Below are 15,393 nucleotides of genomic sequence, written 5' to 3' on the forward strand. Positions count from 1 at the left end.
CTGTTCACTGGCACTTCTAGTACAAGCGTGAGGGATGGTCAAATGAAGCTGGTAGGAGTTAGTTTCAGAACAAAGAGAAGGTTGTGATTCCTCATGCAGCAGTTAGTAGGTGCCCAGAGAAGTTGCTTACGTGTATTGTGGAATAAAGAGGTTTGCTTGCATTGAAGTGGGTATTGGACAAGTATGTGGAAGAGTGATCCATTGGGAATTACTAAGTAGAACAATCGTTACAGGCTTAGGAAAGTCCTTCATCTGAAAACGACTGAAGTCTCAAAGAGTAATAGGACAAAATATCATATATGCCTGCTCTGTTCTTACTCTTCTGTACGTATCTGCTGATGGCCATTCTCACAGCCTGAATTTTGGGCCTGGTGCACTCTTGGTCTAAGCCAGCACAGCCATTCTTAGGGCTGATATTGGAACTACATTTGCTTGCTATTGAGAACTAAATTCAGGATCCTTCTGAAAGAGGATGGAAGTCTTTTAGGGTTTTTTCTTCTTTTTTCTATGATCTTCCTTCTTGAAAAGTAGAAAAGCTTCTGTCATATGCATTTGAATGCTAATGAAATGCTCCACTGAGGCATTTTTAATCACATTAGGGGCTTGTTGTGTCTAATTGGGAGTTGCTTATCTGCAATCAGGCCAGGTTCCAGAGACAAGCGGGACTGTAGCAGGCGGGCTCCTTGGCTTGCAGATAAGAGGATACAAGTTGTCCACTGGTGCCTGGATCACATGTTCTGGTTCAGTGACCTTCTTTGATTAGATAGCCTTTAGCTTCCCACTCGCAGGTGTGGTTTTGCTGCTGTATATAATATAAAGTAGTCTGAATACACATAATTTTTGGAAATGCTAACATACAAAACATTTTTAAAAGCTTCATAAAGCTTAGAAACTTGGGATATTGTGTGCAATATTTAAGGTATATTAAAGTTTTAATGGCTGGACCCGCCCGATCTCCACAAAGTATATGTTTATTTTTATAAATACACAAAAATGTGTAATTTAATATGTTCTGATTAATTTTTATAGAGAGCGGTTTCCTTTGTTTTTATCTATATTTATAGGTTTTAGTCCGTCCTTTTGTAGAAGTTTCTTTTCAGCGAACGGTCTGTCGGACAACAACAGCAGAGGGTCCAAACCCCAACTGGAATGAGGAACTTGAGCTTCCATTCAGGTGTGACAAAATGAAATCAAATTATTTCTGAGTAATAATAATTTATTGAGCATGCAAATTTATTCACATTTTCCTGTTCAAATCACTTTTTTGGTTGATTTAACCTTTTCAGAGCTCCTAATGGTGACTACAGCACCCACAGTTTGCAGTCAGTGAAGGATGAAGTTTTCATTAATGTTTTTGATGAAGTACTTCATGATGCTGTAGAGGTGAGTTCATAATGGAAGGACAGGGTACGTTGCAGAATATTGTGAGCTTTTTTGAAGTTGACAGGATAAGACTTTTCAATGTAATAGCTTTCACCCTCCTCTGCCTCTTTTTTCTCTATTTTGTCATTCCTTATGGTTTTATATCTAGTCAATCCTGCAAGATTGTTAGATTGAGCAGTCTTTACAGTGTTAGCATTTGTCTGTACAAATGGAGCTAATACATTATAATCTGCTGCTAGAGTTGAACATGTATATGTAATCTATTTTACTGATATTTAATGAAATTGGAGATATTAAAATTGAGAGGCAACATATGATTTGTAATCTGAATCCTGTTCGTCTTAAACTTAATAAGGATTTTTACTAAATCCCAGATGAATGATCCTAGTTCCTGTAGTTTTTATTAATTATCTTTTTATGCTCTGCCTTATCCTGTTTTACAAGCTGTTTGGTGAAAAAAGCCATCTTTTGGTTGTATATATTGTATTTTTCAAATGATATAAAAATTGCAAGTACTAGTAACAAGAAATTTTTGTAAGCTCTCAGTGCTGGCATGACTCCTTCCCCTGCTGGAACCAGTGAAAGCTTTCCCAGTCAATTCAGCATGCACAAAAATAGCAGTGCTCAACATTCTTGAAAACATAGCCCAAAAATAAATAATGCACACACTTCACTGAGAACAGAATTCTGTCCTCAAAACTGAAATGGAATTTGATGCAGAAGAAGGAAGAAAGCTACGGTCTTGAAACTCAGACATCACTTTAGCCTTTAGAGAATTTTTTTTTTTTAAAATAACTTGTAGGCTGATCATACTGGATTTGGAAATCCCTGATAGGCAATACACATGAAAACAACACTTCCATTCCACAGGGTGTAGTTAGATTTTTATACAATTTTACCTTCAAAAAGCTTTTTTTAATACTAGTAAAATATTTTGTTAAAAGATCATAGCTTAATTTGCTTTGAGAAGACTCTTGTGGATTCCTTGTCAGATTTTTGAGTTCTCCATCACAGGTTATACAGGAGTTGAACCCTGAAGTGCGAGCACATCGTATGATGGACCATGACATCCTTGTATTTGTTCAGCATCTGGCATGCTTGAAAGGCATGCAGAATAATCATTGCCATGCTACTGACTGCACTTAGAGTAAATTATTAAAACAATACAGAAGTTTTATTAGTGTCTTGTTTAAACTGTTGATTGAACTAAAGGAAATGAAACTGTCTTACAAAGTTTTATGTTGGGGAACTTTTTAATAGGATGATCGTGAAAGAGGAAGTGGAATCCACGCTCGTGTTGAGAGACGCTGGCTGGGATCTGTTAAGATTCCATTTAGTACAATATATTTTCAAGCGAGGGTAAGTGTCGATAACTTGGAGTAAATCTCTTAAAATACAAAATAAGAATGGGAAGGGGCTGGTAATGGAATGTCAGATTTACCTCTGTACCTGCTAGTTTATCTTTGTGTTTGAAAATGTCTTTGAAACCATTATTTTTTGTCCAATTTGGTGAGTATTTGTCAGTAAGTTCAATGTTTTGAAGGGAGAAGAGATAGACAAATGTACTTCTACACTGACAATTCAGCCTGGCTTCTTCCTTCAGCAATGAGGTTAAAAGTCCAAATTCTTTAGATGGTTTTGTCAGTGGCATTTGAGACCTCTGGTATTGCACAGCCTAGATAGGTCAAGTTTGCAATCATCTAATTTCTTTTTTCACACTTTTCATGAATGACTAAATTTTTGCTTTTGCCTCTCCCAGTGTCTTCTTTCCTCCAGTTTTAGAACTTTTCAAGAGAGGCTTTCTTCAAGAGATATCAATGGTTAGTCATAGGAGCAATAGTAAAACATGCATTTTTTCATAGTAGAAAGGCATTTTTTTTGTCCAGCCCCCATCCTGGACTTAGCTTAAGGAAGCTAATTTTTCACATCAATAGTCCTATCACACTGTAATCTTGCTGTAGGACTCTTTTTCTACAGGGCAGTTACTTTCATGTGTAGATCTAGTCATCATATCACAAAAGTCTCAAGTTTTTTCCTTCATGAAGATTCTGACAGCAGTTGGATGTCACCTAATGACACATTAATTTGCTCTTTTCTAGGTATATGAGGTATTTCTAAGAACCGTAAGGGCTGTAAGACACACTGTGAGCCTCCTGGATTGTTCGAATGGAGGATAAGTCTGTAGGGGTCTCATTTAATTTAAGTGCAGTGCTTGGAGTTCAAAGTGGTTTTCTTGGGCTCTCTGTTTGCAAAGCATAAGAGAACATAATTGTCATGGGATTCAAGAAAGCATGGGATTCTTTTCATGGGTGAGAAATTTTGGACGGTGTACGTGCAACCAGTGCTAGTCCACTTGCTTCTGCTGGATCATTAATAATATGCTATCTTCAACTTGGGAGGTTAATCAATGAATTTAGGCGTTTGAGGGTTGTGGTGCCCTATAGATTGAAGCTTTCATTGACTTCAAAGAAGATGTAAGCAGTTAGAAGCTCGAGCCTTCTTTTCGTAAGTCTTTGGCCATCCTGTGCTGATGTCACATGATGTGACCACCATTGTTATAGGTCAACAAACAAGAAAGAACAAGATCCTTTACTCTTTTCAGAGAAATGTTCCATGCTGACTGCATGAAATTCACCTGAGAAGTCTGTCTGCTCACAGTCCTGAGAGACTTACCAGGAAGGCTTAGACATTTTAATAGGCTGCTTTCTAAGACGTAGTGAAGGACACAGCCTAGAGTCCGTCTTTGAGGGTTACCACTGCTGATGTCAGCCTCTGTTCTTCATACCTTTTCTTGGTGCATCAGTCTTTCTGTTGTAGAACGAGAGTAGCTCCAGGATTCCTGCCTCCCCTCACTCCCTTTAAGGAGATGTTGCAGTTTGTGATTCCCTAAGCACAGTGTGAGTGCCTGCATAGATCTTCCCAGCGTTAGAGATTCTCTTCATTTGAACAGGATTTCTTACTGAATTTGAAAAAGCCTGATCATTCCAGAGGTTATATAAAGGTGCATCTAGCAGTTAAATTTCAGTAGCAAATTAAACATTTGTTCATCCCGTTCCGCTATACTGCAGCAGAAATTCTGAGTGATTTATTTAGAGTTTTTCCTCATCAAAACTTAATTTTGTTCTTAAATGTTTGATGGGCCAGCCCAGTGAGTCATCTGCTCATCTTCCACATCCACTGAAGATGTCCCTCCTGATGGCTGTCACCTGAATTCTGCCCAAATCAGGAGGTTAATCTTCTTGCTTTTCTCTTAAAGCTTCTCTTTTCACTTGAAAGTCTTAACTGCCACTGTTGAGACTTGCCCTAGCAAGTGTGGGATGTGCCATCTCTTGTCTGATGTGACCTTTCAGAAAGCCCTTATCTTCTGTTTGTGGTGGCAGAGGGAGGTGCAAAGGGCTGGTGAGTCTATCAGAGCACCCTTCCATGGGGAAGCTGGCTGAATGGATCTGGTTCCAGTTGCACACAAGAAGCATCAGCAGCTTGTGTGTGGAAGGTGTCCATCTGTGAGATGCTGAAGCATCATTCCCACGTCAGTCAGATGCAAAGGCCTGGTGGTGTGATGCTGCCCTCAGAAGTGTAGTCCTGCAACCTCTGTTTTGCCATTTTGTCATTTTCCCAGGTAAACAGTGCCATGTGGAGGTTGTTGTTCGAAATAAAAACAGTGAAAAGCTGTCACTGTTTGCTTCTCTAAGAACTAGTGTGTATCATTTCCATTACATTAACTATTAGTGTCCATAATATGCGTGAGAGGCTGAAATCCAGGTGTAGTTAATACATTTAATGATGAGATGTCTCATATTTTACCCACAGTTAATCAGTATGTCATGTGCTCTGATTGTATTGTTTTGTAATTCAGAGTAAAAAATCAAAGGAATAAAATATTTGAATGCAAGTAGCAAATGTATTTGAGAAGGAAGTTTTGCTTTTTTGCTTCTAATGAGAACTATTTTTCTGTGTATGTTGTAGATTGATGGTACCTTTAAGGTGAATATCCCTCCAGTCCTCCTTGGCTACAGCAAAGAAAAGAACCTGGGAATCGAGCGAGGTTACAATTCTGTGCGCAATCTGAGCGAGGGCTCGTATATAACACTCTTTATTACCATTGAACCACAGCTTATTCCTGGAGAGTCAGTCAGAGAAAAGGTAACTCATCCGTAATTCATCACCTTCTTGCTTTTTGTTTCCAGTGGTGCAGTTCTCGAGATGCACGTGAATAGTGTGCTTAGCGTACCGAAGGACATCCATACAGGTACAAAAGGACATTGGTACCAATTCTGATTGTTCTCCTGCACATTTTTTAGCTCAGTTCAATTTAATTGGATGCACCAGTAAGTTAGATGGACACTTAATCCACAAGAAATAACTTTCGTCAGGTTTCTAGTTCCAATTTTAATAGAAAACAAATTTGCATTCATTATCTGTAAGCATGTAATTTCCCCATTTACTTTTATAAAGTGCTCATGTGAGTATTTGCCAACAGCGGATGGAAAGGAGGTGGCAGGTGCAAACACACTATTTTCTTCCTTCTGTGTTTATACTGTTCAAATACAGCATTTATTATTTATGGCTTCATGCATGCCTCCAGATCTTGAAGATAGTTATTTCTAAACAGCAGCTGTTATTTTTTTTTTTTAGTTATTTTACTAAACCAGAAGTGCCTCACACTAACAACAACAATATGTAGTTAAAATGCATACACGGCTTCCTATTTTAGGTAACGTTATGCAATGATTTTGAGATTCATTCAGCAATTTACTTAGAGACACACATTTATTTTAGTCATTTATTAGAGACAAACAGGAACTGGAGAGAAAGGTCTATCGTTACATAATTTCTTTTCCAGAATAAATATAAAAATGGATGATGCATTCAAAAACCCCTTTTTCCTGTTAAATTATAGCCTCGGAAACTATCCAGTTCTATGTTTTCTTGCTCTTATGGAATACTGTGGGAATTGTTACAATTTAGTACAGTTGAAAAGAAAGAAAATTAATAAAGTGCATTCATGGGTGCTTTTTAAGGTTAATTACTTTGAATGATAAGATCATTACTGGGACCCGAAAACGTAAATATAAACTTAACGGGCTTGGAGCACCTTTAATAGATGAGACCTTATTCAAGAGTTTCAGTTTTAATCTTCACGTACAGTAATTAGTTTCTGGGAAAAAAAATGTACTGCAATTAAAGGAAACGGGTCTCTCTTTATAGAAAGACCTGTCTCCAGTACTGTTTTATAAGAAAAATCACAGACATTCAAATAAGGGACGAGATAATTGTAAAATATTATGGACTGTATGTTGCAAATCTTGACCTCTTTAAATAATGAGCAAGCGCTCAGGATTTCTTGCGTAGACACAATTTGTTGCGTAGTTACCAAAAGGTTACGTATCACAAAAATGCTTAGTAAAATGTGCAGTTTGGTAGCTGTATTTAGAACTGATTGGAACATTTCAGAGGGAAACCAGGAATAAGGACAATCTTGCTGAGGCAAGGCAACTATTAGTACAGAAGATGCGTTTTCAAAAATTTGAAGAGCAGTGGAAAAAACAGTTGTGCCTAATAAATCGGTAGTTTTGCCAGATTTTTGTTCACTCTTTGCATTAGAGATTTCTCTAAACCTTATAAAAATTTTACTTAGCAGCAGATGATTTGTTTACCTTGGATACTACACCAAACCAAATTATTTCTTTAGCAAACATTGTATAGGATTATCAAATAATCCATTTTTCAAAGCAATATAAATAGAAAACAGTGTAATTTCATGCTAGAGGAAACTAAATAAAGCAGGACCAAATTCATGAGGAGACTGTTCTATTTTACATGGTATGTATCTAATGAAATCTGTACCTAAAAAACACTACTAAAGTGGCATCTGCATGTATTCTAACCATGACTAAAAAAATTATAATTCTGTGCTGCGCCTCTCCAAATGTAACACAAATACTTATTATAGAAAGTGTTTGGCATAAAATGACAAAAACTAACTGGATATTTTTGCTGTCCTTTGTCCCTATTCCTAGCCATTCCTTCTGTAGTTGTCATTTGAAATACTTGTGTACTGTTTTAGGATGCTAACCTTAATTTTAGTTTAATTTTGCAATACCTTTTTTTGGTTTTTTACCTATTTTTCCTCTCTTTCTTGCCGTCCTTCCTGTATCTCTATATAAGATGAATGAAATGCTTAAGGTACAATATGAATAAATTAAATCAGTTGAGAGATTCCTGTTGTTCCTTGTTTAAGCTTTAGCTTGGTTTTGTGCCATTTCAGCGATCTTTTTGCACTTTGTGTTACTTGACTCTGATGATGTTGTTTGTTTGTCAGTAATATTTGCAGTGAATGACTACATTTAAATTTACAAAGTGCTGGAGGCTGTGTAATTCGGCTGTTAATTATGGTTGAGAAGAATCACCACTGTGTGCCTTGGAGGTCTAGGGGCAGGGCCCTGCCCAGCTGTTCCACCTCTGGTTGCTTTAAGAAGGGTAGCAAACAACAAAAAGTGGTTTATTTAGAACAAAAATGTTTTGAAGGGTGAGCTTTAATTCTCAGAACCACTAGAAATATATCAAGGGATTTTAAGTAGATGTAAAAAAACTATTTTGACTGATCCGAAGACCTTTAAAAGGTGACATCTTAGGTGATGAATGAGCAAATAATTGTCATTGTTATATAATTTATATGGGCTTTTGAGTCCTAGATTCGCTTCTGGAAAATCCCATCTAAAAGAGTTACAATTTTAGACAAGCCTGAATTATAAGGATTTATCTAAAAATGACTTGGACCTTCTCTGCAAATATTTTGGCATTGTGCAGGGCTATCGCAGTATTAGTTGTAGAAAAATTACTGGGATTTCATGCTTAACCTCAATTGTGTTTTAATGGAGTGTGATGTGAATAGGGTGTAGGGTTAGTACCGAACCATAATTGTTTACCTTTGAATTAATACATGCTGTTACATACTCATGCCTGCACTTTCATTTGGCCATAACTTTCACTGCGTTGTCAGTGCTTTAATAAAGTCAGCTATAGGTACAGGTCATTACATGTGTTCATAAGTAAATGCAAATGGCCTGATTTGCCATTACTTTGACATTTCTTATATGTCTGTGAACCAAAGTATATATATACTACAAGGATAGTTCAAAATGCTATTAGGATAGAATTTTACAATCTTTTATGCTCCTGTAAATGGTGAAATAAGGCCAAACACAGTAAAGACCTAAGCCCAAATTATAAATAAAACTATTTTTATATAAATTCTACTGTCTTTTGAAGTTTGATACCCAAGAAGATGAGAAATTGCTCCAGGCAGCAGCAAAGTATGAAGCGGAATGTACATCGAAGTTTCCAAGCCGCCAGTGCCTAACGACTGTAATTGACCTCAACGGGAAAACAGTTTTTATTACCAGATACATCAAACCTCTGAATCCACCCCAGGAGCTGCTTGATGCCGTCCCAAATAGTTCTCAAACGGCAGCAGTAAGTACTTAGAAAAGAGGTGAAGTTTCTGGGATATAGATTTGAGAATGTGTGTGTCTGCACAGACACATGCAGGGGCCACAGGCACGGAATATTTTTCTCTGTTTGCTGTCAAGCTACACTTGTTGTAAAGGAAAATCTGGAGATAGAAAATAAAGTAGTAATGACTGTGTGTGACATGCAGCAAGTCTATCCATGATGATGCTGGAAAAGGGTATTTGTATTCTCTGGAAAAAAAATAGGTATATTCATGAGTATTGTCCTTTAAAAGACAAACAATTATGCCAAACCTTAATGGGAGTAAATCATATCAGTCTTTGATATAAGTTCTAAAATGATCTGGTTGCTACTGTAATGAGTTTAGTCAGTGTTTTGTCATTGATGTCTGTGGAAACAGCTTCTGATGTTTGTGCTTCACGTCTGGTGTAATACTACTATTGTTACATATCCACATCATGAACTGAAGAGGTGACTTGCTCTATGTGGGGTTGTTTTTTTTTGCAGGAATTGGTGGCTCGATACGTTGCTTTGATTCCTTTTTTGCCAGATAGTGTGTCATTTGCTGGGATTTGTGACTTATGGAGTACATCAGACGTAAGTAATGTATTGATCAGAAGTTCTTTATCCTCTTGAATGTGATGTGACATCCGAGCAGGCCCTGCTTTTGGAGGGAGATTGCTCTAGGTGAGCTCTTGAGGTCCCTTCAGACCTAAATTATTCTGTAATTCTATTATTGGGAGGACTATTTTTCTTTGTAAGCCGTTTATTTCAAAGACTGAGGACCAAAGCTGGAGAAAAGTTGCTCATCCTGATACAAGCCAAAATTTTTTATCTTTGATAGGCTGCAATTGATTGACCCTAAGAACACTGTGGGCTTTAAGCTTTTCATGGTGGTTTTTTTTTTTTTTCAGTTATAAAACAATCCAAAAAGCTTCCTGAGGCACAAGTGAAAGGATGCCAACTGATGGAGACTGTAAAAATAGACTTAAAATTGATCATTGTAGTTCCAAGGAACTGCAGAAAAAATATTGTGTGTGATGGCAGCAATAATGGGAAATTTACTGTTCTTAGTCACTTACATATAAGTCCTATCATCTATAGAATAAGAGCAGGCATTAAGTTAATCATAGATGACGTTTTTACCGTCTCAGAACTATTCTGCAAAATTCAGAATAACTCAAAGGACAAAAGACCTTGGTTCTTGTGGTAAAATCTTAGATCTACATCGTGGATTTTCACAGCATTCCCTCTGCATCCTGCATGTTGAAACAGTGCCCAATAAGCCACAAAGCTCAGCTGGGAAGATCCGAGAGGACTCTTTTGCTTCAGAAGTGTTAAGAAATATTATTAAATGTTGTAAGTTGAAAACACAGTTGATAACTGCACAGAAATATTTTAAATTATTTTTTTTTTGTATCTCAATTAGCAATTTCTTTATCTTCTGGCGGGAGATGAGGAAGAACACGCCGTGCTCTTGTGTAATTATTTTCTTGGTATGGGGAAAAAAGCCTGGCTTATCATTGCAAATGCTATTCCTGAGGTAAGAGGATTTTCTTTTCTTTGGTCTGAACATTGGCTTTTACTCTCAGATGTCTTTGGTTCCCACCGATGGATAGAATTGTTTTTTACCAGCGTGCTTTTCCAGGGAGTTATGGAAACCTTGGTGCTGCTGGAATGGATTCTTTCCAGAGAGGAAAAAAAATGTTGAAAGTATATCTTAGTATAAATGTTGTTTTTTTTTTTCCTGGACCCACGCTTCCACGCTTCATTTGGTAGTAGCTGTCATCCTTGTAGTACGATATGAAGCATCCGTAAATCTTGACTGGCCTTTACCTTGTATAAATGGTGTGTCCAGGACGAAGGCAATGGAGAGCGTCGAGTCCTGAATGGTGAATACATGGCCTGTGACAGAGCTACAGATTTTGGGCTGCAAATTTCCCCCATTAATATCTCAAATTACCAAGCACATGTAAAAGTTTTGCCAAACAGAATTTTGGTAAAAATCCCCGTCCAGACTAGTTTCTTTAGCACATTCTCAGGTGCTGCACAACAGGAACAGGTACTGGGGTACCTTCCTTCCACTCCCAGTCTGATGGAGATGGTGGTCCTTAATGAAGCATTCACCTTATGATTGCTATAAGGAGGGGGATTATTCCAGGTATTTCCAGGTACCTGGAAAGTGTGGAAATTAATAACAAGAAAATAGGAGAGCGGTTTAGGGATTCCTGATAGAGAATATAAAAAAGGCAGCTGGGAAATTCCTTTCTGTGCCTGTATGAGGGAAAGCTGAGGGATGAGACACAAAGTGGGCTGCCTGGGTGGCAGTCCTGCAACACCGAGATGAGAGTGGTGGCAGTAGCCAAGCAGGACACGCTGATACTGAAGCGGCATCCATTAAACATTCCTGCATAGAGAATTGCACAGCAGTTGCTGGATGAACTAAGAAGACTTTCAGACTCTCTATTTTAAGAATGGCTTGAGGCTGCGCATGTCTAACATTTCTCTGACACCTAAAAGCGACAACACTTATTATTACGTGTTAGTTGGTTGAATTGTAATGAACCTGTAAATTCTTCCCACCATTTTGCCCAAAAAAGTACTATTTACCTCAATAGTAAAAATTTAGTATTCCAAATAATACAAACTTCACTGTCTTTGTAGCCTGTTTTAAAACACCTTTCTCTCATTTTTTTTTTTTTTCTTCCTAGGGACCAACTGCGTATGTGTTAACTTTGGAGCAGAGTCAGTACGTAATTTGGAATCCCAGTACTGGATGTTTTTATGGGCAGTATGATACTTTCTGCCCCTTACAAAATGTGTATTGTCTGATCAGCTCTGACAATGTGAGTGTGCCCAGTCTTGCCACATTTCTATATGCTTAAAAACTGTTAACTCGGTATTTCTTCTTGACTTTATGCATCATTTGTTCATCAGTGAACTATATTTATGCTGTCATGTTATGATTTTGTTCAATCTTAAGTAGGTTTTTCAGCTACTTTAAATACTTGAAATAAGAAAGGGGTTTTTTAATCAGCATTTAGGTGGATCATGACATCCACTCATATAATTTTTGTTATTTGGCTTTACTTAAATGTTTCCCAACTTGCACAGCCTAAGTTTACGACTGCTTAGCTGAGGAGTAGTAATTCAGCAAAGTTAATAGTTTGCAGGTGAAATGTAGCCGAAAAATGAAAAATAAGGCATATTGAAGGGAGTTGCTTGGGTTGCATCCAGAATGGCGGGCACAGCCCTGAATGATCCGATGTGCAAAACACAAGAGCTGGCACTACAAGGCACAAAAACTGCATTGATTTTCTGCCTGGCGTCAAGTCCTCCTGTTTATTAGCTATAAAAGACAAGTAATACTAGTGCCTGTTCACAATATATTACTTACTGTCTGGCCGGAAACCCTCTGAGAGCAGCAGTGGGGGAGAGAAGACATGGTGAGAGCTGCGTGTTTCACAGCAGAGCTGAGCCTGCGTCGGGAGGGACAGAAACCCAGGGCATTCCCTGGCTTGGCTGGAGGCCAACCCTCGGCTTCTGGGGACAGAAACAGGGACACGATAGTTTGCTCCTCGGTTTTTTTTGGAGCTACTGTTAAGGAAGCCGTGAGCCAGGCTTCTCTTGCGCACCAAAATACAGCAAACATTTGCTTTTATTTTCTGTACTGAAAACATACGTGGAGAAGTAATTCGAAGTGTCATGCACTGAAAGTTTTGGTTTGTTTCTTACTCTTCTGGGGTTTTATTCTAAACAGAAATCATGACTGTGTGAAAATTTAATATTCTAAAGCATATGTATTTTAAAAGTGTCAGTTCTGTCTTTCACTGAAAGCGTTCTGGGGAGTGGTTGAGTTTGGTTGGGGTTGTGTTTAAGTAGTACTAAATGCACAGTTATATTTTTTTTTTAACTTGTCTGTTAATTGCTGGAAGAAGCAATTAGGGACTTCAGCACTGACCCCTGATGAGCTAAGCTTCACCTACAGCACTCAGCAATGTCTGTCAGTCACGGAACACGTGTCCTGCCAGCAGAGTGATGCCACTTCATATCCAACAAGGGAAAACCAGCTCTGCTGTGTCTTAAGAGGCTGGGCACAAAACCCTCAGTCACAAAAGGTCACATACTAATTAGTACATTCACATACTAATTGTTGGTACGTTGTGCAGCCTTAGCAGTAGTTAAGGGTTGTTTTGAACAAGAAGCCTCCAATGCTTGCGTGCTTCAGAGTAGGCTCAGACACAGACCAAACTGAATGTCTACAGCACTGGAGTGCCAGACACGGGTTCCCCTTGATGAGAGAATATATAGAAAGGAGCTGTGTGTGCAGTATCTACTGATACTCTGCATCATAAGCTTCAAACAGCAGTGGTGCTGCGGTGCAGCAGCCTACCAGGCATCACAGCTACTGGTGTGTAATCGGAAGAGACTTGTGTAGTAATGCAGAGGGGTGGAGATGCAGGTCAGGACAGCGGAAGGAATTCCGTCATATACTGTAACCCAGCACCATGTGATGGTGAAGCGACGGTAAAGGCAGAAAGTTTGTGAAAGCGTAAGAACTGCCACAGTGCAGAGCGGATGGGGGTGCTGAAAAGGAAATACTGGAGAAGACAAAGCTGCAGCAGCAGGAAGAGTTGCCAATGGCCACCAGTAGCTCTCTTCAAACACTGGTCTCCATCCAGACTCAGCAGCACCACGCTCCTGCTGTGGTAACACAGAAGTTGCCCGTCAGCTGTGAGTACACAAGATCACTTTGTTTCGTAAGAACTCATGCTGGGAATTGCTACAGGAGGGCAAGATTACATAATATTTTATTGCCACTTAAGTGGAACCTGTTCCACAGCTGTGATCATACGCTTAAAGTTAAAACAAACTTGCTTTCTTGTAGATTTGGTTTAATATGCAAGAACATGATTCCCCAGTGAGGATAAGTTTTGATATCAGCAAACCAAAACTTTGGAAGTCTTTCTTTTCAAGAAGTTTGCCGTACCCTGGGCTCTGCAGCGTTCAGGTACTGATGTACTGACTTCATTGGGGGGGCTGAGAGATCACAGGCGTAACAGAAGAAGCAGAGACTAAGTTCTTTGGGCTTCTGTGGTTAAGTATATTTCTGTAAGAGCATCGAGTTTTAAACAGATTTTCCCAGGCACTCCTTAAAAAAAAAAAAAAAAAAAAAAAAGAAAAGCAAGAATACTGCAAAGTATTTGGTTTTATACAGAGTGAACATACATCTGTCCTCTAAATATCTACGTAAGATCTCAGGGCAACAGTGAAGTAAATAGGACCAATTTTTAACAGAACTGATCAAAGTAACTACCTTGGTGGTATAAAGAAAATGCCAACTTTTGTCTTAGAGCTAGAAAGGTGTTATTTCAACCTGTCCACGCATCCTTAGGAAACAAATTCCTATAAAGTTTCTTGAAGGTATAAGAAGTTGATGTTTACTTAAAAAAAAAAGGCATCTAGTTAAAGTTTCTATTATGTCTCTACTAAATAATAGATTCTTTTAGCATAATTGTGAACTCATGCGAGTACCATCAAGGCGGGAACTCCTGAAGTTACTGATGTACATCTAGAGAGACTGCACTTTTTAATATTTAAACTTTTTATCTCTTGCTAGCCTGAAGAATTAGTTTATCAGCATTCGGACAAGGCTGCTGCGGTGGAGCTACAGGGCAGGTAATTCTACCCCTAAAACAAATGCTGTCAGTGTGGATCACCAGAGGTGGAACATCTTCTTACATTCCTCAAACATATTCATACTTAGGTCCTAAATACCCACTTTCAATGCTTGGAATTGAGAACGGCCTAAAAAAAAAAAAAAAAAAAGTAGTAATAACAATCAGAAGGCATAGTTCTGTGAACTTTTTAATTCTAATAGAGATTGCCAGAAAGAAGGAACTGATCCAACATTGCTGTACAGTTTCCTGTAGAGGGTGGGGAGGAGACCGTGAACTAAAAAGGGCTCTAAAGTCCCTGCCCTCCCATTCTGTTACTGAAGAAAAAGCTACATTGGCATTGCTTTGCTGTGCTTTTCCGCAGTGGTAAATTTAAGGTTATTTGTGTTCCCCATAAACCTCCAAAGGAGGTATCAAGGGAGATCAGCTGAGGTGTCCAGTATCAGAACTGTAACTATAGGTATATTTTATTGCAGGATTGAAAAAATATTAAAGGATAAGATTATGGAATGGAGACCAAGGCACCTAACCCACTGGAACAGATACTGTACCTCTACCCTGCGTAACTTTCTGCCGCTGCTGGAGCAAAACCAAGGCAAAGACATAGAAGACGACCATCAGGCAGAGCTGCAGAAACAGCTGGGAGACTACAGGGTACCGCTGGGAATATACAGGGCTTGGGCACAGAAGCAGGAATCTAAATCCCTAGGATTTACTATCACTACCCTGTGGTCCAGAAGAGTGGCCCAGGCTGTTTGTTTCCTCTACTACCAAAAGTCAGAAGAGCTTTTATACCAAAGCTAAACCATTGTAATATTTACAGAGTGAACGAGTGATGATCTATTTTATTTGTAGATGC

General features: G+C 38.6%; 1 protein-coding gene across 1 annotated transcript in view; it reads left to right on the top strand.

Annotated features, from left to right (window-relative positions):
* CC2D2A (coiled-coil and C2 domain containing 2A) overlaps positions 1-15,393 on the top strand; it is a 59,708-nt gene that overhangs the window by 42,865 nt on the left and 1,450 nt on the right. Inside the window, exons 24-34 of the mRNA XM_074147636.1 lie at positions 1,065-1,174; positions 1,287-1,383; positions 2,644-2,742; positions 5,350-5,526; positions 8,656-8,859; positions 9,364-9,453; positions 10,286-10,399; positions 11,568-11,702; positions 13,745-13,867; positions 14,477-14,535; positions 15,011-15,188. Of these exons, the coding sequence (XP_074003737.1) occupies positions 1,065-1,174; positions 1,287-1,383; positions 2,644-2,742; positions 5,350-5,526; positions 8,656-8,859; positions 9,364-9,453; positions 10,286-10,399; positions 11,568-11,702; positions 13,745-13,867; positions 14,477-14,535; positions 15,011-15,188 (1,386 nt within the window). The remainder of the gene's footprint in view (positions 1-1,064; positions 1,175-1,286; positions 1,384-2,643; positions 2,743-5,349; positions 5,527-8,655; positions 8,860-9,363; positions 9,454-10,285; positions 10,400-11,567; positions 11,703-13,744; positions 13,868-14,476; positions 14,536-15,010; positions 15,189-15,393) is intronic.

Source organism: Numenius arquata, chromosome 5 (assembly GCF_964106895.1).
Source record: "Numenius arquata chromosome 5, bNumArq3.hap1.1, whole genome shotgun sequence".
NCBI lineage: Eukaryota > Metazoa > Chordata > Aves > Charadriiformes > Scolopacidae > Numenius > Numenius arquata.